We start from the raw sequence: 23,589 nt of genomic DNA, 5'->3' as shown, positions 1-23,589 counted from the left end.
TCAATCCATCTCTTCTTCCTCATATTAATACTTGTGGGTTTACTGATTGAGTCTTTATTAAAAAAAATGCTCTAAGGGCTAAGCCTACATCTATGTGATCATGTTGCATGTAAAGTTGTCCCAGCCACTGTCTCTGTGCAATAACATGAATACATTGTAACTTAGCCATGCCCAAAAGTCAGGGCTTCCCTCTCTAACATTCTTTAGTCTATGCTGAAGACCAGCCCATTTCTTTTGTTGTTGTTAAATTTAACTTGCTTTTTTGTCCAGGGCCTAATTGGAACTTTTTTCTTCACTTTGGTTAGAAAATAGCACAGAGATGTTAAAATATGTTAAGTTCTTCAGATACACAATTCACTTAAAAGGACCAAGCCCTAATTTTAATTTAGCACTCCTTTAGAATTTGAAAGGGTAAACCATTGGAAATTATTTCTTTTTAAAAACCCACAAAAACAAAACCAAAGACTTCTTTCGGGCAGCACACGTGAACAGTGATGATAATGATAATAATGAAAACTAGTACACAAATGCATCTACAAAGATCTAAGAATAATGCTCATCACATACAATTTCTTTTGAATAACGTTTTTTTTAATGAATTTAAGATGTATCTGAATTATAGCCTAAAAATCAAGATCTTTTTTCCAACTTGGAAAAAGCTCCAAAGAGCTATGACTTTCTAGTACTCACCAAAAACACCACTGGAGGTCCCCCAATCAAAGCAATGGCAGTTGAAAGTTTTCGCTTGTTGCCACCACTGTAATTCCCAGCATACTTTTCTCCATATTTCACAAGGCCTAGTTTTCGAATTGCCCAGTCACCAACCTACAGCAAGAAGAGAAACACAGTTTAAATTTTTTTTGCCCTCAAATTAACAAGATGTTTCATGACAGTACTTGAAATGCACAGATTCCAATTCTATAATCATGTCTTTTACTGCAAGGTAATTCAAAGACCAATATTTTGCAATTCCCCTTCTTTCTTCAATGTTCGAGGGCAGGATCTGATGCCCTGTTTAAAGGTGTTTTGTCAACACAGTGTGCACTAAAAATTAACGAAGGAAAAAGAATGGCCCTGACCTGTTTTCAGGGTCATAGGCAGATAATTTTATAACAGCAAACACAAATATAGTGTGGGGACAACAAAGTTCAGTTCCTATCAAAAAGACTCAGTATTATATTTAAGGAAGAAAGCACTTGATAAGACAGGAGTCCTTGAGATATGATACTGAAGATAAAGCCTGTGGGAAGCAGGAGAATAAACTCAGTGTCAAAAAATTATCATAACTTATATTAATCACTCTACCCTGTCACTCGAGAATTTGAAAAGGGAAACCACTGAAAATTATTTAAAAAAAAAAAACAACAACCCACAAGAACAAAACCAAGGATTTCCTCTCTGGCAGCACACATGTGAATAACATGATGATGACTAGTACTTTTTTCTAGCAAAGAGATATAATCCCCACTATACTCTGCCCTGACCCGGCAAGAGAGGAAGGAAGAAACTGATGACTTAGTGTTCAGTTGCAACATGGGACCATTAATAGTGAGTCATGTGCAAAGTAGCAGCTGCAGCGGCACGTGCCATAGCAATACTTGTCTCTATGTTTTCATCTTCACCTGGGCCAACCACCACAGCATCTCACAAACCCAGAAATAGTGGGCAAAGGAACTGAAATTCCATATGGTAATTTCTATCTTATCAGAAAACAAAGTGGAGAGCTAATTCCTTAATAAGCTTATTCTGGATAGCTTATAGGGTAAATACATTTTAGAAAGAATGCCTATTCTAGGCGGATGTACCATTGGCTTTGATTTTAAGCCATCATTACCTTGCCAACTTCTTTCTCAGGGACACCCCTCAAGAGTGCAAAGAATTCCACGTGTTCTCTTCCTGTCAACAGTTCTGTGATAGCATCAAACTGAGGGCAATAGCCCATGTTCTGATGTACTTCTTGGATGTTTGACAAGATACTGCAAAACACAAGAGAAGTAGGTGGGGTTTTTACTTATAATGAATCACCAATTACTTGGCCTATGTTCCCAGCTCCCATACCACCTAAGCTGCGCTTTCCAGCACTACACCCTGCTGTGAATTTCAGCTCAGCCTTCACAGTCTATCACTCAAGTAGTGCCATCATCCACTCACCACTTTTTAAAAAATAAGTATACCAAGAGTTTTGCTTTATCATAATGACTTCTTGTAAAGGAAAGTTTCCTAAGCTTTTAAAGGAGGAAGCAGGGGGTAAGGGAAAAAATATTTGATAGCGTAATTGCAGGATAGTCAGAAAGGTGATAGAAAAGGTATTTGAGGGGACTTTGGGCAAAATACCAAAAAGAAAGGCCAATTCTCACCTGTTTTTATTGAGAAAAGCATCTCCTTCTGTCACAGTCGTGTCTCCAGTGAGCATCTTAAAAGTTGATGATTTTCCAGCCCCGTTCACTCCCAGAAGCCCAAAGCACTGAAAAAGAAAGTAAGGTGAATTTAATCAGATCATGTGCCCAAGTATAACGATACTATTAAATACCAATTATAAACTAGATTTCATATAACCACTGCAGAAAAGCTTTCAAAGAGTGCAATCTTAAAATATTAAACATGGTCTTCGTCAGTTTTTAAAATGATAATTAAAAAAGGTTACACTTTTGAGAAGCAGAAATCATATGTATATATGTATATATGTACATATATAAACATATGTAATTATGTAATCCCTATAAATATATGCATGTATTGCAGATATATGTGTGCATCCAGACATATAGGCAGAATCCTACTCTGATGCCCGATTATGTCATGGAGGCAGATCTTTAGTTCAGGAGGACTAAGACATGAACAGCATAAGCTCTGATGAGTTCTATGATGAAAAAGACTTTGAATATGGTCCTAGAACAGGCTGATTCTGCTACCCAAAGGCTAACCTAGCTAAGAAGCCACTAGACGATAAATTCTTTGGCTATAACCAAGCAAAAAAGAGCAAAGAAAAACATTTTTTCATGTATTCATTTTCATTTCTACAGTGGATCTGTAAAAAAGGCCAGACGGTGCTAAATATTACAATTTTTTATAGACCGTGTCTGTCTGTTTGTATCTTCCACTTAAGAGCTATACTTACGGCTAAGATAGGAGACCAGATTCTCACAAACTGCATTTGCAGAGCACAATTTTGAGCAGATCTTACCAAAATAGAATGATTCTAAGTATATGCCTAGTGATGTCCTAAGGGACCAGGGAGTACAGAGAGGCTCATCACCAGACAGCTGACTGTCAAGTGACGATGACTTTTTCCAGCCACAGAAAATAATGAAAATCATCAACTACTAAGGCATACAGGAGTTGCAATCTACAGTGGTGGAGGGAGTACCCACAATGATGAAAACAGTAGCTCTTCTGAATATGTATGTATTTTTCAAATACAGGCAGCAATTCAATGATCAAAGCTGAGGTTAAAAATCAATATGCAACAAACAAACAGTGAGGTCCAATTTTACCACCCAATTTGAGAGAACAAAAACTAAATGATATCGACAAGAAAGGCAAAATCTCATTTTTATGTTTATTTGAATTTCATCATCTGCGTGGATGGGATGGATCAGAAAAGAAATGTTTTGAAAACATGGAATTTTCTTAAATAGCTCGTGTTGCTGAAAGTCACTATGTGGATGTGGGTTTTCCTGCTCTCTAAATTATTAATGTCCTACAGAACATCTAATTAAATAAGTTCGTGAACATTTTTTTTATTCCCTACTTCCACTCGTCTTCTAATTGGCCTAGCGCATACTCCATTAACTGGTATAAAAACAAATGTGACAACTTTGACATTACCTCTCCAGGGGGGATGCCAACACAGATCCTGTCCACTGCAGGTTTCCTCTTGCTTCTGTAGACCTAAAATAAGCCACATCCAGAAATATATGAGCATCAGTGATTCAAGGTCATCCCGAGAATATTTAGTTCAAAAAAAATAATAAAGATTTCAAAATCCAGCAGTTCCTAGTCTTGGGAAGGCTCTCATATCTTCATAGCACTATGAAGACCTGGCATTGTGATATCTGAGTTTCTGTCTTGTTTAGAGGCTAAGAGTGAAAATCAGCCTGCTTTTTGCAAACTTAATTCCTATTTTTAAACTCAGTAGATGTCACCTTTTCCTTTTTTTTTAACAAATATACAGTAAAATGAGCATTTCCATACATTATAGAACAGAAGGAAAAGATTGTACATGAAACTGAATCTCTAATATATGGAAATACTTTTCAAGTTAATAAAAATTTCAATATAACTTTCAAAGCTGTACTGCTAGTCAGTGATTCCATCTGGTCCATACTTGACAGTCAGAAACTTACCACACCATCACCACCACCACCATCATCATCATAAAAGTTCATTCTTAGTGTTGGGACGAATATAAAAAGTGACTTTTCTTCCTTTGAATATCAATCACAGGTTCCTTTTTTTGTGGTATATAAGTCAAAATCAGACTTTCCTTTCTCCCTAGTTCTGTTTCTACCAAACATAAACAATTTGTGAGTTTGTTTTATACTACTGCATATCACTTTCTTATAGGTGAAAATCTGAATAAAGCAGATACATTATAGAGTAATGGTCTTACAAAAGATTCCTTTGTCAAAATTCAATTTATACATAAGTTTTAGGAATACATTTCTTATATAAAGTGAAGTATCTCATACTCCAAATGTTTACTACTAACACAAAACAGACATTTGAAGAAAGAAAATTTAAAATAGTTACTCTTTCCTCACCTTGGTAAGTTCTTTGATTTCTAGAATATCATTCTGTCCACCACCATCCAATATCCTTTGCCTTTCTCTCCTCACATCCTCATCCTCATCATTTAGAGGAGGAAGTTTTGCAATTACAGGTCTTAAGGGAAAAACAGAGGACAACAAATTATTCCAGTGGAAACCAACCCCCTAAAGTGAACTGTCAAAGACAGTCAGTCATGGAACGGAAATTGTGGTTGAAAAACAGTAAATGACTTGTCCATCTGTGTTCACACAGCTGGTAAATTTTAGAAGCCAGAGGTTAACAAGGGTCTTTCCTGACTCAAAAGCAAAGCTAATTCCCCACGAACACCTCGTGTCTCCGAAGTCTAGAGAAGTCTAGCTTCAGATACATCTCACATATTTCTTTAGAAGCATCATGAGATAGTGGAAGGTCTTAACTCTGGGGAGTTAAGACCCTAGATTCTTGACTTGGTTCTACTATTAAAATAGTGATACAATGTGGCCAAGTCATTTCCCAGGTGGTTGGAAAAGGAATATCCAAGGTCTCTTCCAGTTCTATCCTAGGATTCCATGACTCCAGCACTGATGGAAAGTGTAAAGAACTCAACAGAAGCTCAAAGTCAGGGACCATGATCTAGGAGAAGAATAATGAGATATGCAGGGAGAATGGAGTTTGGTTTTAGTGAAAAGAGAGCATTAGGAACTGCATTCAGGTGTAGACATCATATTTTAGTTGGGTTTTTGTTTGTTTTTTTGGTTAGGCAATGGGGTTAAGTGACTTGCCCAGGGTCACACAGCTAGTAAATGTTATGTGTCTGAGGCTGCATTTGAACTCAGGTCCTCCTGACTCCAAGGCCAGGGATCATCACACTGCACCACCTAGCTGCCCCAACAACATCTTAGAAAGAATACCAACCACCGGAAAGTATCTAGATAAGGGTGACCAAGATTGTGAGGGGTTAGAAATTATGGAGTATGAAGATCAACTAGAGAAACTGGGGATATTTAGCCTGGAGAATAGAAGACCTAGAGTGGACATGATTACTATCTTCAAATATCTGAAAGGCCACTATGTGAAAGAAGGTTTAAGCTTGGTCTGTTTAGCCCCAGAAGGCAGAATTAGAAGCAAGGAGCAGGAATTACAAAGAGGCAGCTTATGGCTTGATATAAGGAAAATCCCTAACCAGAGATGTGCAAAAGTGAATGACCTGCCCCAAGAGGTAGTGAGTTGTTCATCACTACAGATGCATAAGTAAAGGCCAGATGGTCACTTGCTCAGGAAGGAGTAGAGGGGATTTCTTCAACACTGAAATTCTATGAATCTATGAAATTTGAGTTCTATTCATAATGAGATACTATTTGCTAGCCATCGACTTTGGCTTCCAGTCTACATTTTCTGAAGCATATCTCCCTGCCTTCTCCATGAGTAACCCCAAATATTTAGCACTCAATGAAATCTGAGAAATAAGCTCACCTGGGCTTGATGAAGAAGCTGTACTGAATCAGCACTGTGATAAGGAAGAAGACCACTCCTTCCACGGCCATGGCAAAGAGGTTCCTTCCCACCAAGTCCCAGGAGAGGGGAGAGACAAAACGGTTTTCTCCTAGGGAAGATCAAACAGAGCACGCACACACATCAGTCAACACTCTGAAAAGAGCAGCCGGGCAGAAGGAAAAGGACGCCAACACTGAATTTAGTGATATTTTAGGATTTGGTCTAAAGGGTCTATTGCTTTCTCCTGCACCTTGGCCTGTGCTCCTGTCCAAGTTGATGGCCACCATCCACTGCCAAGTAAGATCAAAGCAACTTTCAAAAACAGGTAACCAAGTAGGACTGTATACAAAGCCATGAAACCATAGACTTGACAAGGTATTCCCAAGGAAAGATTTAGCAAGACTTATATTACATCATTATTATTATCATTTGGTGTGCTGTAACTATATACAAAAATGTGCACACGTATACACACATACACCTATAAAATAGCTCCTTTCCTCATAAGACAAGATAAATAAATTAAAAGGTACTTCTAAAAATACAAACAACAACAAATAATATTTTACAGTTTATCAAGCAACAGACATACATTCCACTCCAAACCCTACCACCAAGCATTCTGGTCTTCCCCTTTCTTTTCCTTCCCCCAGAATTCAGACCTCTACTAGGACCTGGGTTCTGATGAGTAAACTTTCACCTTACCTTGCCCATTAGCTCCAAAACATGCCACCAAGCACGTGCAATTGGCAAACCACCCCACCTCCACCAATCCAACTGGTACTCCTCTATCTGTGCCACTTCCTCCTATTACAGGGACTATCTCTTCTGTGTTTATTAAATTACCACACTTGAAGTGCCTGGCACGCAGTAAGCATTTAAAAATTATTTTTCATTCCTTCCTTCATTCTCATTTGATCTTCATAACAACCCTGTGAGGCATGCAGGGCAAGTCATCATTATGTCATTTTACAGGTTTGAAAGCTGAGACTTGGAACTGCCCAAAGCCATAAAGCGAGTAAGTAGCAGAGATCAGGCTATGGCTGGGGACAGAGAGGAGGAAGAACAGACCAGATATCTTTATTATAGTATGTTATGACAGCTAGAAGCAATTTACTGGTAACAGATAAAGAAAAGCGTCAGAGTACACTAACACTTTCAAGAAAAGAATAATACCCTTATTATTATTCCCTACTTGTTTTCTCAAAATCTCTTATAATGTAGCTTCCTCTCTAAACAAAAAAATGTGAAATTCTTGGTACTCATGAACAAATTTATTCTGGAAAAGATCTTTGACCCCACTGAAATCACCTTTAGGTACACAGGAAAATGTAGTAGGCAAGCATTTCCTTATAGTGTTCTTTGTGTAGCTTTTTATTTTTGTGCAGTGATTGAATTTTTTTAATAGCATTTTTTCCCAATTGCATGTCAAGATAATTTTTAGCATTCAATTTTACAAGATTTTGAGTTCCAATTTTTCTCTCTCCCCCTCCCCTCCCCTGTTCCTAAAATGATAGGCAAGTTGATATGTTATACATGTGCTAGCATGCAAATATATATTTCCATATTGACCACCATTTAGAAAGAAGAAACAGATCAAAAGGGAAAAAAAATGAAAAAATAATAAAGTGAAAAAAGTATGTTTTGATCTACATTCGGAGTCCATCCATTCTTTAATTGGATATAGACATAGCATTTTCCTTTGTGAGTCCTTTTTACTTGTCTTAGATCACTGTGTTGCTAAAAAGAGCTGAGTCATTCATAGTTGATCATCACACACATCACACAATATTGTGTATAATGTTTTCCTTGTTCTGCTCATTTCACTTTGCATCAGTTCATATACATCTTTCCAGGTTTTTCTGAAATCTTCCTGTTCATTTCTTATCGCACATAAGTATTCCATTACATCCCCACACCACAGCTTGTTCTGCCATTCCCCAAGCACCCCCTCAATTTCCAATATTTTGCCACCACAAAAAGGGCTACTATAAATATTTTTGCACATGTAGGTCCCTTTTCCCTTTTTTATGATCTCTTTGGGATACAGGATCCTTTTGTTTGTCTTCTCCCTCCTTTCATCCTTTATCTCCTCACCAGTATTTTGTTTTTGTCTACCATCTTCCCCAATCTGCCCTCCCTTCTGTCAGTCCTGCCCTTTTGTCCCTTTACCCCCTTACCTCATCTCTTCTCCCCCTATTTCCCTGTCAGGTAAGACAGATTTCTATATTCAATTTATTGTATACATCCTTTCCTCTTTGAGCCAATACTAATGAGAGTATAGTTCAAGTAATGCCCATTGCACACCCTCTCATCTTCCCCTCCACTGTCATAGGTGTTTCTCTGAAATAATTTACCCCATTCTACCTCTCCCTTCCTTCTGCATTTCATCCTTAAGGTAAATTCCTTCTAGCTGGACTTTTAGTGGTATGATTTTAAAGAAGTATAAGTATCATCTTCCCATGTAGGGATCTAAACAGTTCAGTTCCATGGAATTCCTTTTGTTTTCTCTTTCCTTTTTCCCTTGTTAGGCTTCTCTTGGGTCTTAATATTGGAGATCAAATTTTTTGTTCAACTCTAGTCTTTTCTTTATGAAAACTCAAAATCCTTCTATTTCATTGAATAATCATTTTTTCCCCTTCAAGTATTGTGCTTAATTCCACTGTGGGTGATTCTTGGTTGTAGTCCTAGCTCCTTTGCCTATCATGTTCCATGACCTCCAATTCTTTAATGTTGCAGCTGCTAAGTCCTATGTAATCCTGATTGTGGCTTCCCAATATTTGAACTGTTTCTTTCTGGCCACTTGCAGTATTTTTTCCTTGACCTGACAGTTCTGTGATTTGGCTAAAATGTTCTTTAAGTTTTCATTTTGGGATCTCTTTCAGGAGTTGATCAGTGGATTCTTTCAATACCTATTTTTGCCCTCTGGTTCCAAGATATCAGGGCAGTTTTCCTTGATAATTTCTTGAAAAATGCTGTCCAGGTAATTCAATGATTCTGACATCTCTCCTGGATCTATTTTCCAGGTCAGTTATTTTTCCAATGAGGTATTTTACATTTTCTCCTATTTTTTTTTTTGTTCTTTTGAATTTGTTTGATTGATTCTTGATGTCTCATATAGTCATTAGCTTCCACTTGCCCAATTTTAACTTTTAAGGAATTGTTTTCCCTCCATTAGCTTTTGTGCCTCCTTTTCTATTTGGCCAACTATACTTTATAAGGAGTTGTTTTCTTCAGTGGATTTTTGTATCTCCTTTTCCATTTGGCCAATTGTTTAAGCAGTTCTTTTCTTTTTCCAAGCTGCTGATCCTCTTCTCATAATTCTCTTGTATCATTCTCATTTCTTTTCCCAATTTTTCTTCTACCTCTTATATGATTTTCAAACTCCTTTTTTAACTCTTCCATGAGTTCTTTCTGGACTTGAGACCATTTTCCATTTTTCTTTGGGGTTTTGCCCACAGATGTTTTGACACTGTTGTCCTCCTCTGAGTTTGTGTCTTGATCTTCCTTGTCACTATAATAACTTTCTATGGTCAGATTCTTCTTTGTTGTTGTTTTCTGTTTATCTGTTTTGGCCTTTTCCCTTTGTTTTAAATTTAAGCTCTGCTCCTGGGGTGCAAGGGCACTGTCTTAGGCTTCTTGTGCCAGAGGCTACAGGCCCTGGCTGTTTACTTGGCACTGCACTGATGATGCCTTGAGGCCCACAGGGGACCCTCACGTCTGATGCTATGCTGAGGGAGCGGCTTGGGGAGCTGGGGTCGCTGGTGGCCACAGAGGTCTGGCAGCTTAGCTGAAGCTAAGGCGGGATCCTAGTGCTGGTGTCTGGCACGTGCTGAGGCTGGTGGGATATTTCTGTGTTTCCCTGGGGCTCCACTGAAGCACAGGGCTCTCTGGCTGCTGGCCTGAGCTGAAGCACAGGGCAGTTCTTAGAACCGGAGTCTGCCCATTCCCCTAGCTATAATGAGGCATGTGGGGGGTCCCTGGTAGTGCCTGCTTCACTGTACCAGAGCTCAGGATCTCCTGTTTGCTGTTGGCTTACTGGATGCTTCCTGTCCTGGACTACGCTCCCCTTTTGCCTGAGTGAAACAGACCCTTCTTGCCGATCTTCCAAAGTTTCTTGGGCTAAAAGATTATTTCACCCCATCTTTTTGCTGGTTCTGCTGTTCCAGGATTTGTTTTGGGGTGCTATTTTATGGTTGTTTGGAGGTCAGTAAGGGAGTTACTGTGATTTGTGCTTACTCTACCATCTTGGCTCCCAGAAGTCCCCCTCTTTGTGGAGCTTTAATTATGAAGACAGTGAATAAATATGGAGAGATGTAAGAGAATCCACAAAGCCACAACGAATTATCTTTACAGAGCATATAACAGACAACAAATAGTTTTCTGCGTTAACATTAGCTTTTGATTTGTCTGACTTTAAAGAATCAATATTTCTTCTTTTATTTCCTTTCCTGAGGTAGCTTCAAGTTTCAAAGATGAGGGCTTGCCTGCCTTTCTTAAAGACCCAACAAGCTCACTCAATAGTACCAACATACTGAGACCACACAGGAACCAGTATTTTTCTCACTAAAAGGTTTATGCTTTTACACCCAATATGCCACCTCACTTCTGAGTGCTGGATACAGGGTCATGGAAAGGGGACAGGTGTAAATGGGGTGAACAACCTAGTAAAAACAGGATATGACCTGCTGATGAAGGAAATAAAGCCAAGTACAGGAAAGAAAACTTGAATTTGTTGTTCAAAGAGGAAGGCAAGAAAGTGGTAATGCCCTAAGGCCATTTATGTTCATATGCAAAAGTAAAGGATATATGAAGAGTATTCACTTACCAAACCTTTCTAGTGCATCAGCCATTGCCTGATTTTTCACCATGTCAATTAGTCCCCGGCCCAGACAGAAGTGAGGGAATATTAGGAACACAGACTTCAAGATATCATTAATATTGTTGAGCTTCTGTTAAAACAAACATTAAAAAAAACCTGTTATCAGCAGCATTTGGCATCTATAAAATCAGAATAAAGAGCAAATGTGTTGCCTGAGAGTAGTCGAAGGAACTGGAGATGTTTAACCTAACATAAAGACAATTTACAGAAGATGTGATAGCTGTCTTCAAGCATTTGCAGCTTCAAGTATTTGAAGACAGCTATCATCAAAAAGAGAAATTTAATTTGTTCCACTTGGCTCCAGAAGGAAGAACAAGAAGCGATGCAGAGAGATAAATTTCAGCTCAATATTAGGGAAAGTTCTAACAATCAAGAGTTATCCAAATGTAGAATGGACCGCCTGGGGGTAACAAGTTCCCCTTCACTGAGGCTGTCAAGTAGAAGTTAGGTGACCACTTGTTTGGGAGATGGAAGTCTTGCTCAGGTACAAGGTGGAATATGTGACCGTTGAAGTTCCTTTAAACTTTGAGATTCTATCATAGTAATGCAAATCTCCGATTTCAGTTACCAAAAAGCATTAGCAATCATGGTTGATGAAATAAGAAACATCCTTTGGAAAGTTCAGAAAAATGCCTTAGGTAGGACAAAATGCATACAAGTTGGAAACTGTGGACATTTATCCAGTGGCTTGTGTATAGTCTGCTATAACTCCACCCTGATACACATTCCAAGTTCACTTTTGGAGTGATGCTCCATTGCATCATCATGGCAGAGAGGGGACCAGGCTTCTCAAAGGCTGTGCCAAAGCGAGTATCTACAATAACTGGCATGCTACTCACCCAGAACACAACTGAGAATAAGAAACAAACAAATGAAAAGCTTCCATGCAGCCAAAATGAATGTGACAAAATGCGTGCTCTGAAACTTACTCATTTTACTTACAAGAGAGGTCCTCACTTAGAATCTACTCTTCTATTATACTTAAGCTGAACACGTTTTGTGTTACAGGACTTCTGGGTAACAAAACCAGAATGGATCAAAGGTAGAAAAGAAAGGAAAACAGGCAAGAGACGAAAGTAACAATAGACAACTTGTGAACAAGGCAGGACTTAGGCAAACTATAAAAAGCAGAAACAGTTCAAAAAGAGGCAGCTAGGTTGCTCAGTGGCTAGAGCACAGCCCTGGAGTCAGGAGGACCTGAGTTCAAATCCAGCCTCAGACACTTACTGGCTGTGTGACCCTGGAGAAGTCATTTCATCTCAACTGTCTCCGAGAGAGAGAGAGAGAGAGAGAGAGAGAGAGAGACAGACAGAGACAGACAGAGAGAGAGACCGACAGACAGCTCAAAAGTTTAGCAGCCTAGGTACAGCCATTAATATAATGACAACTAGCCCTACAAACTTTATGGGCCCAATGATTATCATTTCTCTAGAGAAAAATACAATAACATGTCCAAAATGATGACCATTTAAAAAAAAAAAGTTAAATGGTGTTCCAATATACTCTGTTCCTGAAGGCAGGAAATCAGATTTATTTCCATCAAAATAGGCTGAAATGGAAAAGTCTTGATTAAAGGGCATAAGACTTCTAGCTATAGGGAAAACTTGGCCCCCAAGAATAAAGGAAAGAGAATCAGATTGGGAATCAGGAGATGTGGGGTTGAATTCAGCCTCTGACATTTACTGGATGTCAAACCATGGGCAAGCTGTTCAACCTCTCTGAGCTTATAGTTTCTTCATCTGTAAAATGGAACGTAACACTACCTGCACCAAATATCAGGGCTGTTGTGAGAGAAGTGTTTTTGAATCAAGTATTATATAACTGTAAGCTCTTGTTATTTCTTAAGTAAATTTCACCCAGATAGATGGGATGGTACCTCATAGCATATCAGTTTTGCTTTAATTCACGATATTAGAGTACATTCTAAACCAAATATTGGTGTCTTTTCAAACACTCAATACTTCTAAGGATACATGATCTCATTGCTTTGGTTATTCAAATACCCAAATACATGTTTTAGGTAATAATAATAACTGCCATTTACCTAGTGGTTTAAATTCTGCAAAGTACTTCACACACACATTATCTCATTTGAGCTTCAACATATCCCTCTGAGGTAAGCACTACAGGCATTATCATCCCATTTTACAGATGAAGATTCTGAGGATCACAGAAGTGAAGTGATTTGACCACTGTCACCCAGCTAGTGTCAGAGGTGGGACTTGAACCAAGGTTTTCCAGGGTTACCATCTGTTCTACAATGCAACATTTCCTCTATGACAATCACAACAACCCATCAGATATTTGCAATCAAAATGCTAATAACTACTAAAGGAATTGCAGTACTCACATTGTTAGTGAAGAGTTCTAAGACAAAAGTGGCCACACTTCCATTAATTCCAATGAAGAGGTTCACACTAGTGAGGACCACGTAAGCTGTGCTGGGGATCTTGAAAACAAAGGAGGCTGGGTACATGAGAGGGGTTATTGACCACCTAGTAAGACATAAAATATGATAACATTAAGCATTATTTCTTGTTTCAGTTACTCTTCATTCATCAAACTCTAGACCTAAAATGCCTACCCATAAAGCAAGAGAAGCAGAGCCAGCACAGGCAGGTTGGTGGAAGATACATAGGACTTTTGTTGGAAGCAGATGAAGATGATGATTACCAATGTAGCAGGTACCACATAGTTGCACTGAAAGGAAAAAAAAAAGATAACATAAGAGTTCATCCTTAGCTCTACAACTATATCCAAACCTTTTCCCTTTAATGATAACAAAGGGCAGTTAAACACATCTGAGAATAACAGTAGACGAATGATATCAATCGAGGTATTAGGCAATAAATTCTGACAAGCATTTTACACTTGGACGATCTCATAAATTTCACATTGTTTCTATTTTTCTAACATTTTTTTTCTTAGATGTCACACTGAGTATACCTACTGAAGGATAAGTTTTAAGTTTCAAGAGCTTCCTTTTAATTGGCAGAAAATAAATTATTATTATTGATATTAGCAACAATATGTTGTGATTTGACCATGGTTAATAATAATAATTTTTTGTTTTAATGAATTCTCTTCAGAATGAGGGAAGCATACAAATTCCTGAAGTCTGACTACCAAGACATGGAAGGGTCGACACTGTTTTGTGCTGTACCCATATACCCATGCCTATGAATTCATAGATCTTCTAAGTAATGATATAATGCCACATTACAGTTAACCCTAATTATAAAAATAGCAATACCCTTACATTTAATTTATATAGCGCTTTATCCTTTACAATTTCACATTCATTATTTAATTTTATGTTCCCAATAACACGATGAGATAGATAGGGCAGATATTATTATTCTCATTTTCTAGATGTAGAAACTAAGGCTCAGATAGTGGACCCAAATTACACAAGGTCATTCAATTATCAGATATGTAAGCCAAGACTCTAATCAAGATCTTTGAAATCCCAGAATAAATGTGTTTTTAATGATATTGTGTTCCCTGTAAAATGAGCCCATTAAAAAGTATCCATAAAATGAGCAGCAGAATTATATCACCGTGAAAAGGTCAATTTCAAAATCTGTGTCTTAAATGTCTTCAGATGTTAAAACTGAAAAATTTTAACTCAATGATGGTTAAGAACCAATTTACCTAGGTTGGGAAAAACTGATAGATGGTTGAATAAATGAATCGATGTTGAACCTCTAGTAAATACCATATGGCTGTGGTATTTTATGATTTTTTATGATTTATGGTATTTTTAATATGATAAGTCTTTGGGCCTATGATATTTGATATTTTGATGAATAACTTGAATAAAGTCATAAAAGATATACTTGAGGAATATTTACACCACCAGGTGAAATTCAAAAATTTCAAGATACAAAAAAAAAAAAATCACAACAGTAAGAATAATGGACTTGACTAAAAGAGAAATTTGACAGGGACGAAAAGTCCTGCATGTAAGTTCAGAAAATTAACTGCAAAAGTATAAAATGGAGGTGATAGGAACAGACAACAATACACTTGAAAAAGACTGGAAGTATGGATCTCAAGCCCAAAATAAGCCAACTATGAAACGAGCTAATACAATTTGGTTGCATTAATAAAAATGTAACATGGAGATCTTTTTTTAAAGTTTTGTAGGCATGTTTTGTTTTTAAAACATGAATATTAACTTACTACCCCCCAATTCCATGGGAAGTCTCTTGTAACACAAAGTAAAAAAATTTAAACAAAATATATAATACAGTGACCTCATCTAAAAGTATATGCAATATTCCACAACTGTATCACCCTCCAACCTATTTTAAAGTGCTTTTAATGAACAGAAATCTATTTTCTTCTCCCCCCACTTCCTGCCATCCCATTGATGGAAAAATTCCTTGTATCAAATATGCATAGCTAGATAAGAACTCAGAGATCAAGTCCAATTACTCCACTTTACAAAGAAGGATACTGAGGCACAAGAAAGGAATGGGGTTGGAGCAGGTAGAGGGAAGTGACTTGCTCAAGGTCCTATGATTAAACTTACTAAGCTCAAGTTTTTTGACTCCAAGTCAAGGCTCTTTGCATAACATCATATATTTAATGATAATTTATAATGATGAAACAGAGTAAGAGACTATGCAGCTGCTTTATTTTCCTTCTGGGCATCTCTTTTTAATCCTATTACTTTCCCACAATACTGATTCCTGCCATGCACTGTGAACTGGAGTACCCCAAATGAGCTATTTAGCACCATGCTCTTACCATATCCCAGACAAAGTTAGAAAGCCAGTAGATGACAGGTTTTACGCCACTGATGAACTGTAGATGTTTAGCTTTGCTAACGCGCTCCTGGATCAAGAACACAACAAAGCTGGCTGGGACGAAGGACATTGCAAAGATCACGCAGATGGAAACAAGGACATCTACTGAAGTAGTCATCCTGAAAAAAACATTTCAAAGGATCCATTAGACCAGAAAGAGATTCGACTGGGTGTTCGAAATCATAAATTAAACCATGTAAACCAATAATAATACTTTGGAAATTATTCTCAAAATCAACAGGCTCTTTGAATATCAACTAAATTAAAATTTGAAAAATTATTAAAATACCTACTATACACATCATAGCATTGTGCTAAGTTACGGGGATATAAAAAATTTTAATGGCATAATCCCTGCCCTCATATGGGAGAGGTCTCAGCCTTATTTCACACAACAGTCTACCATGGACCCTGTACTCTAGCCAAACTAGACTACTACTCATTCCTTGTACATATCCTGTGTTTTTGCTGCATCTATGCCTTTGTCCCCCCTCTTTATTACAGTCATAAGGCTCTTCCTATACTTCCTCAAAATCCTCACACCTGTGGAAATCCTATCCATCCTTCAAGACCTAGCTCAAATGCCTCTCTCCCCCATCACTCAATTTGGAAATCATCTTTCCCTCTCGCACCTCTTTTTCTCATTCTATTTTGTATTAGAGTCATTTTCACATGTCAAATACTCTTCCAGACCTGTAAACTCCATGATCGCCAGGACTATGAATTAATTATTTATCTTTCTATCTTCCCCCAGAGCTCATGATAGTGCCTCCACTTAGTAAGCATTTGATAAATATGGGACAAATTAAATGGGTGAATGAAGCCCACCTCCCCAATACTCTTTTCTTTCCCCGTCCCCAAAGCTTACAAAGCCACTTCGGAGAGTTGCTGCTTGGTCAGATTCAGAGGGTGATTAAAAGCAGTAATGCCATAGCTGCTGGGATTCTCTCCCTTGGGTAAGTTGGCTCTGAGGATGGCATTATTGATGACATTCAGGAAGGAGCCAATGGCATGCCAACCCTTGTTATTGAACCACACCTGAAAGACAAAAAAGCCGACTTTGAACTAACTCCTTTTAAGCAACCCACTCTCAGAATTGGACATTTATGCCCAATTTCCATATTGGGTATAATCATAAAAGTCATAAAAAAATGTATTACAAACACATATCATGTAGAGGAAAGGGAAGAAGCATTTAGCAGACATCTACTATTATTGCCAGGCCCTGTGCTAAGTGCTTTTACAAATACTATCTCATTTGATCCTCACAACAAACCCAGGAAGTAGGTGCTATTATTATCTCTATATTGAAGAAACGAAGCAGCAGAGGTTAATTGACCTCTCCAGGTTCATACACCTAGTGTCTGAGGCTAAATTTGAAATCAGGTCTTCCCAATTCCAAACCTACCACTTTATCCACCATGACACCTACTTGCCTACAAGGTGGAGTCACAAATCCATTCTCTTATGAATAGCCTTATTCAATCTTATTATCTGAGGGAGGGTAATATTTGGCCTAGAGTTCTCATGAGGCTAGCAGGTATCATGGCCATGAAGGGGATTTACCTTGACAGTATTTTTGGTGTCCAGTCCTGTCATGAAGCTTCCTAAACTGTTGAGAAATCGATCTGCAGAACTGCCCTATGAATGGCAAAGAACAAACACAAAACCAAATGTTACATTTCATACTGGCAGGGAATGTTTTACCTGTATAAAGAGTAAATAGGCAGCTTTCTATAAGTATTATTTTACATTATTTTCTTTTTTGTCTAGATTTAATTTTACCAGTCTAAAGAACTTCTGATGTGAGACTTCTCTCTGCTAACGAAGACAGGTCACTTATCTATAATTTATAGTGTTAAGGGAGTTGTCTGGGAAGTTAATGGTCACATGGCTCGTATGTGTCCTAAGCGGGACTTGACCCCTTGACTTTCAGACTCCAAGGCTAGCCCTCTCTCCACTACCCCACATTACCCTGAGACTGCAGAAGACTTTTCTTCATTTACTGTCTACCCTCCCAACCCCCATCTCCCCAAAAAGACTTTAAAGATTTGCCTGGATTGACTTAATTCTCTTCATGAACCTGAGAACTATGGAAAATACACAAACCTATGAAGGAGAATACACATGCAACAACAGCCTTGTGCATTTTAAAATACTGCACTTTGTGTTGGTAACTGAACACATTTGGAGTAGGCTGGTTGGTGTTGACAGCTACCACAGCTCTGTGAGTCCCACCATTCTTGAAGGGCATCACTGGCACAAGCCAACACTAGGTTCAGAAGGCACTAACTAGAAGGTCAGGCAGCCCTGAAATTAACCTTCAACTGCTGCATTCTTGGGCTTTACATGCACGTGTGTGTGTGAACCTATGCTTTATACCAAATCAAGGACAAAAGCCAACTGAACAAGAAAATGATCACATTTTCTTCACAGTGAGCCACTGTTTTAGGAATGGCTCTTTAAAATACAGTTTGTTTCCCCCACCCCCGGGCAGATTCACATAATCGGATTATCTCAGAAATTAATCACCAACTATTTTTTGACAGAGGTTCAAGGATTTTTGATTTAAATCAAGAGATTCTCCTTTAGCCTCAATATAGGAGACTGCTGGTCCACTTGGATAGGTGCTGGGAAGTGAAGGCAAGACACAGGACAGAGTGAAGCAAAGCTCAGCACTTTATTTGGCTTGATAAGGATTCTGATTCTAGCCAGGGACCTGGCACTCCCAGCTGGCCAGGAAAGAGGATAACTTCTTTCTCTGGGCTGTTGCAGTCCCAAACTCTTTTCCTGCTCTCTTTCCCCCTCTCCCACTCTTGGGGTTAGCTCTCAAATGCCCAAACTATTCTGACTTGTTAATGATGTTATTTTATTATCAATGTCTCTCTAGCCTTGGATACTGGGACTATAGAGCTTATTCCAATCTCATGTTTTCCTGCCTAGGAACAAAGGGTGAAGGATGGGGCAGGAGAGGGGAGGAGCCATGTGAGGTAGTTCGAAGCCAGCTGGCACCAATCCACAATCTTCCCAGAAGGAATTTGGTTAACATCCATCTAGGCAATTGGCAGAGAGATTTATTCCTCTCAGTGACCATATCTGGCATGTTTCCTGACTATGAATGACAGTGTTACCCAGTTATCAGCTCTCTCTGTAACATGACTAGCCAATGCATATGCCAATACAGAAAGTTAGACATCTTCCAGGCATGATCTTGGACATGCCATACTACTCCATACCTTGGTCAGCTGAAAGAGTTTCTTCACTTGGTTGATGGCAACATTAATTTCATTATTTTGAGGTAATCCACGCACATTACTGGTACCCAATGAAAAGCCACCATACCTTGGGAAAAAAAAATCAGACAGTTCTTTAAGGGTAGACTAAACAGTTGCAATGTGTCCCTCACTCCCAGTCTTCATAATTTATGTTTAAACTTGGGATTGCTTCCTCCTCAAAGTAAATACAAAACCAGAATTGTATTGCAATCTGCATGTTAGGCTCAGTCTAAACTATATCTGCTCTCAGTTTACTTTATGAAGCTTCTGTGGGTGACGGTGGGAATTATAGAAATTCAAAGAGGATCCAGGTAAACATGTAACTCTAGAATTAGAATCCTGAGGTATGAGGAGAATGGTAAAATGTATTCCCTTGACCCTAAGGGCCAAGTGGTCTGCCTTTACGGACCTGAGCAAACCTGGAGGTTGGTGGGCTGGGATGCATTCTGTTCCACATTAGCCTCGGAGTTAGAGATAGGCCTTTGGCTTATGCCTAGTAACATGGATCCCAGAGACACTCCAAGAGTTTGTCTGCTTGGTATAGGTGTAGGAATAAACTCACCAGTGCTCAGGGAAGAAATGGGAAGGAGGCTAGTGAGAAGGATCCTGGCACAATGTCTCCTATCTGCACTGCTAATTTTTCCACCCACTTCTAAATCAGTTCAAAGCACACCAAAAGGCCCTCCCTACTTCCCCTTTTCATTTTTTCTTGGCCTCTTCCCTTCTCTACCTTCTCCTTCAAGGCTCAGAATGGCCAAGGCTTGCTACAGTTTTTTCCCCCTAAGAACATCCAGGACCCAATACTCAAGAGTGACCCTGAATTCTTCTTTCAGCATCTTCGAACCTTATGCAATCACTGCTAACTCTGACTCTCAACTCTCAAATCCCTCAGGACTGTGACAAACTCATCTGGCCTTTGGGGGTAAAATATAACTAGACTTAACACCTCACACCACCATCTTTTCTGCCAAACCTGAAGTCACAAGTTAGTAAGGTCTGTCTATAAGCTCACTGGGGTTGCAGGAGAGGACTTGATATTTGTGGTCAACAGTCAGAGCTGGCCAGGCACTCCAAACTTAATGCTCTTTGCAGACCTCTAGATCAAAGGTACCAAAAATGTGGCCCCTGGGCCACATGAAGTCCATAACACTCCTGATTTAACTAAAGCCCAACCAGATTAAATTGTACTTGGAAAACATTTTACAAAATAAATTAAAATACAATAAAACATAAGATAATATTACATCAATATGTGGCCACAGAAAACCTTATACATTGATGAGTGGTCTCCATTTCTATTTGAGTTTGACATTCCTGCTCTACAGTATGAATCTATGGTTTAATTCCACAAATAAAAAGGAATTCCACATCGTTCATTCATCCCATGTCCCCCACACTTTCTGCTTTCCCCATGCAGTTCTCAATCAGGTGTAACATCCCAAAGGAATAAAGGCAAGCCAAAAGACATTTCACCACTCCCATCATGAGGCTGAAGAATCAAAGAAAACCAACGACAAAGCAAAAAAAGTCACAGACTTACCTAAACTCATTTACCCAGATCTTGTTCTTCAAGCTGCAAAAAAACAAAAGAAACAAAAATCATTTTAAAGACACTGAAACTGTTCCTGCCAGTGAGAAATGAGTAAATTGAATAGCAGAATACTAACCAAAGAGGAGAAGATGGAGGGGGAAATGAAAAAGAAAACTTAGGGGATAAGAAAGCAGCAAGAGGGGGGGATGGAAATCAATAATCATAATGTCATTCTTTTTTCTTAAGCTTACAAACTGTGCCCTTTCTAATATGATTAATGTACCAAATTAATCTATAATGCCTGGATATTTTTATTTTACAAAGACAGTACTTATAATAGTCCTAATCACATGATTTAAAGAGACTGCTTTTTCTCTACAAAGGAATGTTGAATTTGCAAATAACTACTTCAGAAATGCATGAGAATGTTGAAAATTTAAATCTCTATCCCTTTCTGACCTCTCAACCATTTAAGCTTTCAGCTCCTAATAACAGTTACTTGAAAGAAAAAAAAAACTAAGAAGCACCCTGTAGAAAGGTAATGTGGGATCTGAAAACCTATATTCAAATTCTGGTTCTTCCACTTACTAGATGCATGGCCTTGGGGCAAGTCACAATACTTGTACCACGGGTGGAGAACCTGAGGCCTTAGGCCTGGAGGCCACATGTGGCCTTCTAGTTTCTTGGGTGGAACCTTTTGACTGAGTTTTACAAAACAAATTCTTTTATTAAGGAGATTTGTTCTATGAAGTTTGGATTCAGTCAAAGGGCTGCACTTAAGGACCTAGAGGGCCACATGTGGCCTTTCAGGCTGCAGGTTCCCCACCCCTGTATATAGCTCATGGGATTGCTGTGAAGGCCAAATAAGGCAATGCTTGCAAATTGAAATAGAAATGTGAGCAATTAATTGAAAACACATCACTACAAATCATCTAACTGGCCTTGGGATCACATCTTAACAAGTTATCAAGCATACCACCCTACAGAGAATGTGGTTTTCCTCCCCTCTCCACTCTATTCTACCAGAAAAAGTTTCCCTTAACAATTTACTAATAAATAAGGAACATAAATTATAAAACAAGCACCTTTTTGCTATGATCTGGACATAGGTCTTCACCAGATAGTCTGATATGTTTCTTCCAGTCAAGTTCTGAAGGATGTCAGATGTATTTTGTTTTCTCTGTCAGATCAAATACAATCTTTACTGTTCAGTAATAACAGTTAGTTCAAACTGAACACTACAGCTTGAAAATGGATACATTACTGAACAATACAGTTATGAGATTTGGGGACTCCTTGTAATTATACAGCAAGGGTCATAGGAGATTGCCATTGCAGTAGCCCATTCAGGCCAATAATCAAGTCACTCAACAGTCAAAAGCATTTATTAAGCACCTACTATATGCCAGGGATTCTGCTAAGCAATGAGGATTCAAAGGCAAAAGACTTTTCCCCCATGTAGTTCTCAATCAGGTGTAAAATCTCAAACAAATGAATCCAAGCCAAAAGACATTTCATCACTCCCATCATGAGGCTGAGGAATCAAATAAAAACCATCAGGACTAGTAGGGACACTGCATGTAAATAACTACGTATGTGCAAGTTAAATTGACGATAATCAATAGAGGGAAGGCAGCATAAAATGGAGTCTACTGCTCCATTTTGTCCACCCTATTCATTCATTTATTTATTTATTTGGCTAGGCAATGGGTTAAGTGACTTGCCCAGGGTCACACAGCGTCTAAGTGTCAAGTGTCTGAGGACAGATTTGAATTCAGGTCCTCTTGACTCCAGGGCCAGTGCTCTATTTACTGTGCCATCTAGCCGCCCCCACTTTATTTAGATATGAACCACCCCCTAGCCTTTTAAACTCAATAGGTTATGCTACAAGTGGCACAAAGAAAATGGTTTCCCAGTAATTATTCTGTGCAAATAAACAAGTGATGACAGCTCAGAAATATGTGAGAGGATTTGTTCATGCCTCATAGTTTACACACTGAATTCCCATTAACACAGACATTGTTTCTTACCATACAAAGCAACAGCATATTCTGCTTGAGTTTAGAACACTGATAATGGGCAGGGTGAAGGCAATGATAAAATCTGTAAGTTCCTCCTTGCAGATAACTCATGTCCCAAGGTAGTGTGCCAGAGAAATTGCTTTAAGATATACACATTTTCAATGCAATAGGCCCTCACTTCATCAAGAGAGTGTGATACAACCTACCTTCTAAAGAGGTGTTAATAGCTGGCTTTGGTTTAGAAGCAGAAACATTATGCTCCAAAGGGATGTTTCTTAAATGTTTAATGTAGATTTTTGTATACTATAGATTGAGAGGAAAACACTAAGATATGGATACAGTTGTACTACACACACACACAAAATGATACTACTTTTAAAACACCTACATATTTTCACCAGCATTAAAATAACTCACCTTGACTCAGATCACAAAAATAACTACCTGGAAAAAACTTCCTTGATGCAATCTCATCCTTTCCTGCTTAATAAACACTAACAAATTTGCCATATCTATTGTTTTGTTATAGGCTGAGAATGAAGAAATAAACTCACCTGGGGAGGAGGCAATCCGCCTGCGCCAGCAGGGCACACAGGAAGCATTTTCTTTATCTTGTCATTACTGCACTCACAGGAAGGCGAAGGGCTCTCCATTGACCAGTTCCCTTTCTGGAACATGTCCAGTACAGACTCAGGGACAGAAGCTGTAGTCCATTTATCTTCACCTACCTCACATGGCACATCCCTGAAGAAACAGGAAAATTGAATCTAAAGTCACCTGGAAGAAATCTGACTTTCCCAGGCATCTTTAACTGTCAACTCCT

At 38.6% G+C, this 23,589-nt stretch overlaps 1 protein-coding gene across 1 annotated transcript in view; it reads right to left on the bottom strand.

Moving 5' to 3' along the window:
- Positions 1-23,589, bottom strand: part of ABCA1 (ATP binding cassette subfamily A member 1) — a 160,278-nt gene that overhangs the window by 6,150 nt on the left and 130,539 nt on the right. Inside the window, 16 exon segments of the mRNA XM_020995438.2 lie at positions 691-825; positions 1,835-1,976; positions 2,358-2,464; positions 3,829-3,891; positions 4,764-4,884; positions 6,223-6,352; positions 11,072-11,195; positions 13,476-13,620; positions 13,710-13,825; positions 15,881-16,058; positions 16,808-16,977; positions 17,506-17,580; positions 19,176-19,281; positions 20,755-20,787; positions 21,831-21,925; positions 23,321-23,510. Of these exon segments, the coding sequence (XP_020851097.1) occupies positions 691-825; positions 1,835-1,976; positions 2,358-2,464; positions 3,829-3,891; positions 4,764-4,884; positions 6,223-6,352; positions 11,072-11,195; positions 13,476-13,620; positions 13,710-13,825; positions 15,881-16,058; positions 16,808-16,977; positions 17,506-17,580; positions 19,176-19,281; positions 20,755-20,787; positions 21,831-21,925; positions 23,321-23,510 (1,930 nt within the window).

This window comes from Phascolarctos cinereus, unplaced genomic scaffold (assembly GCF_003287225.1).
Source record: "Phascolarctos cinereus isolate Bilbo 61053 unplaced genomic scaffold, phaCin_HiC Scaffold_4;HRSCAF=312, whole genome shotgun sequence".
NCBI classification, from domain to species: Eukaryota; Metazoa; Chordata; class Mammalia; order Diprotodontia; family Phascolarctidae; genus Phascolarctos; species Phascolarctos cinereus.
This window is presented reverse-complemented; position numbering and strand designations above follow the sequence as displayed.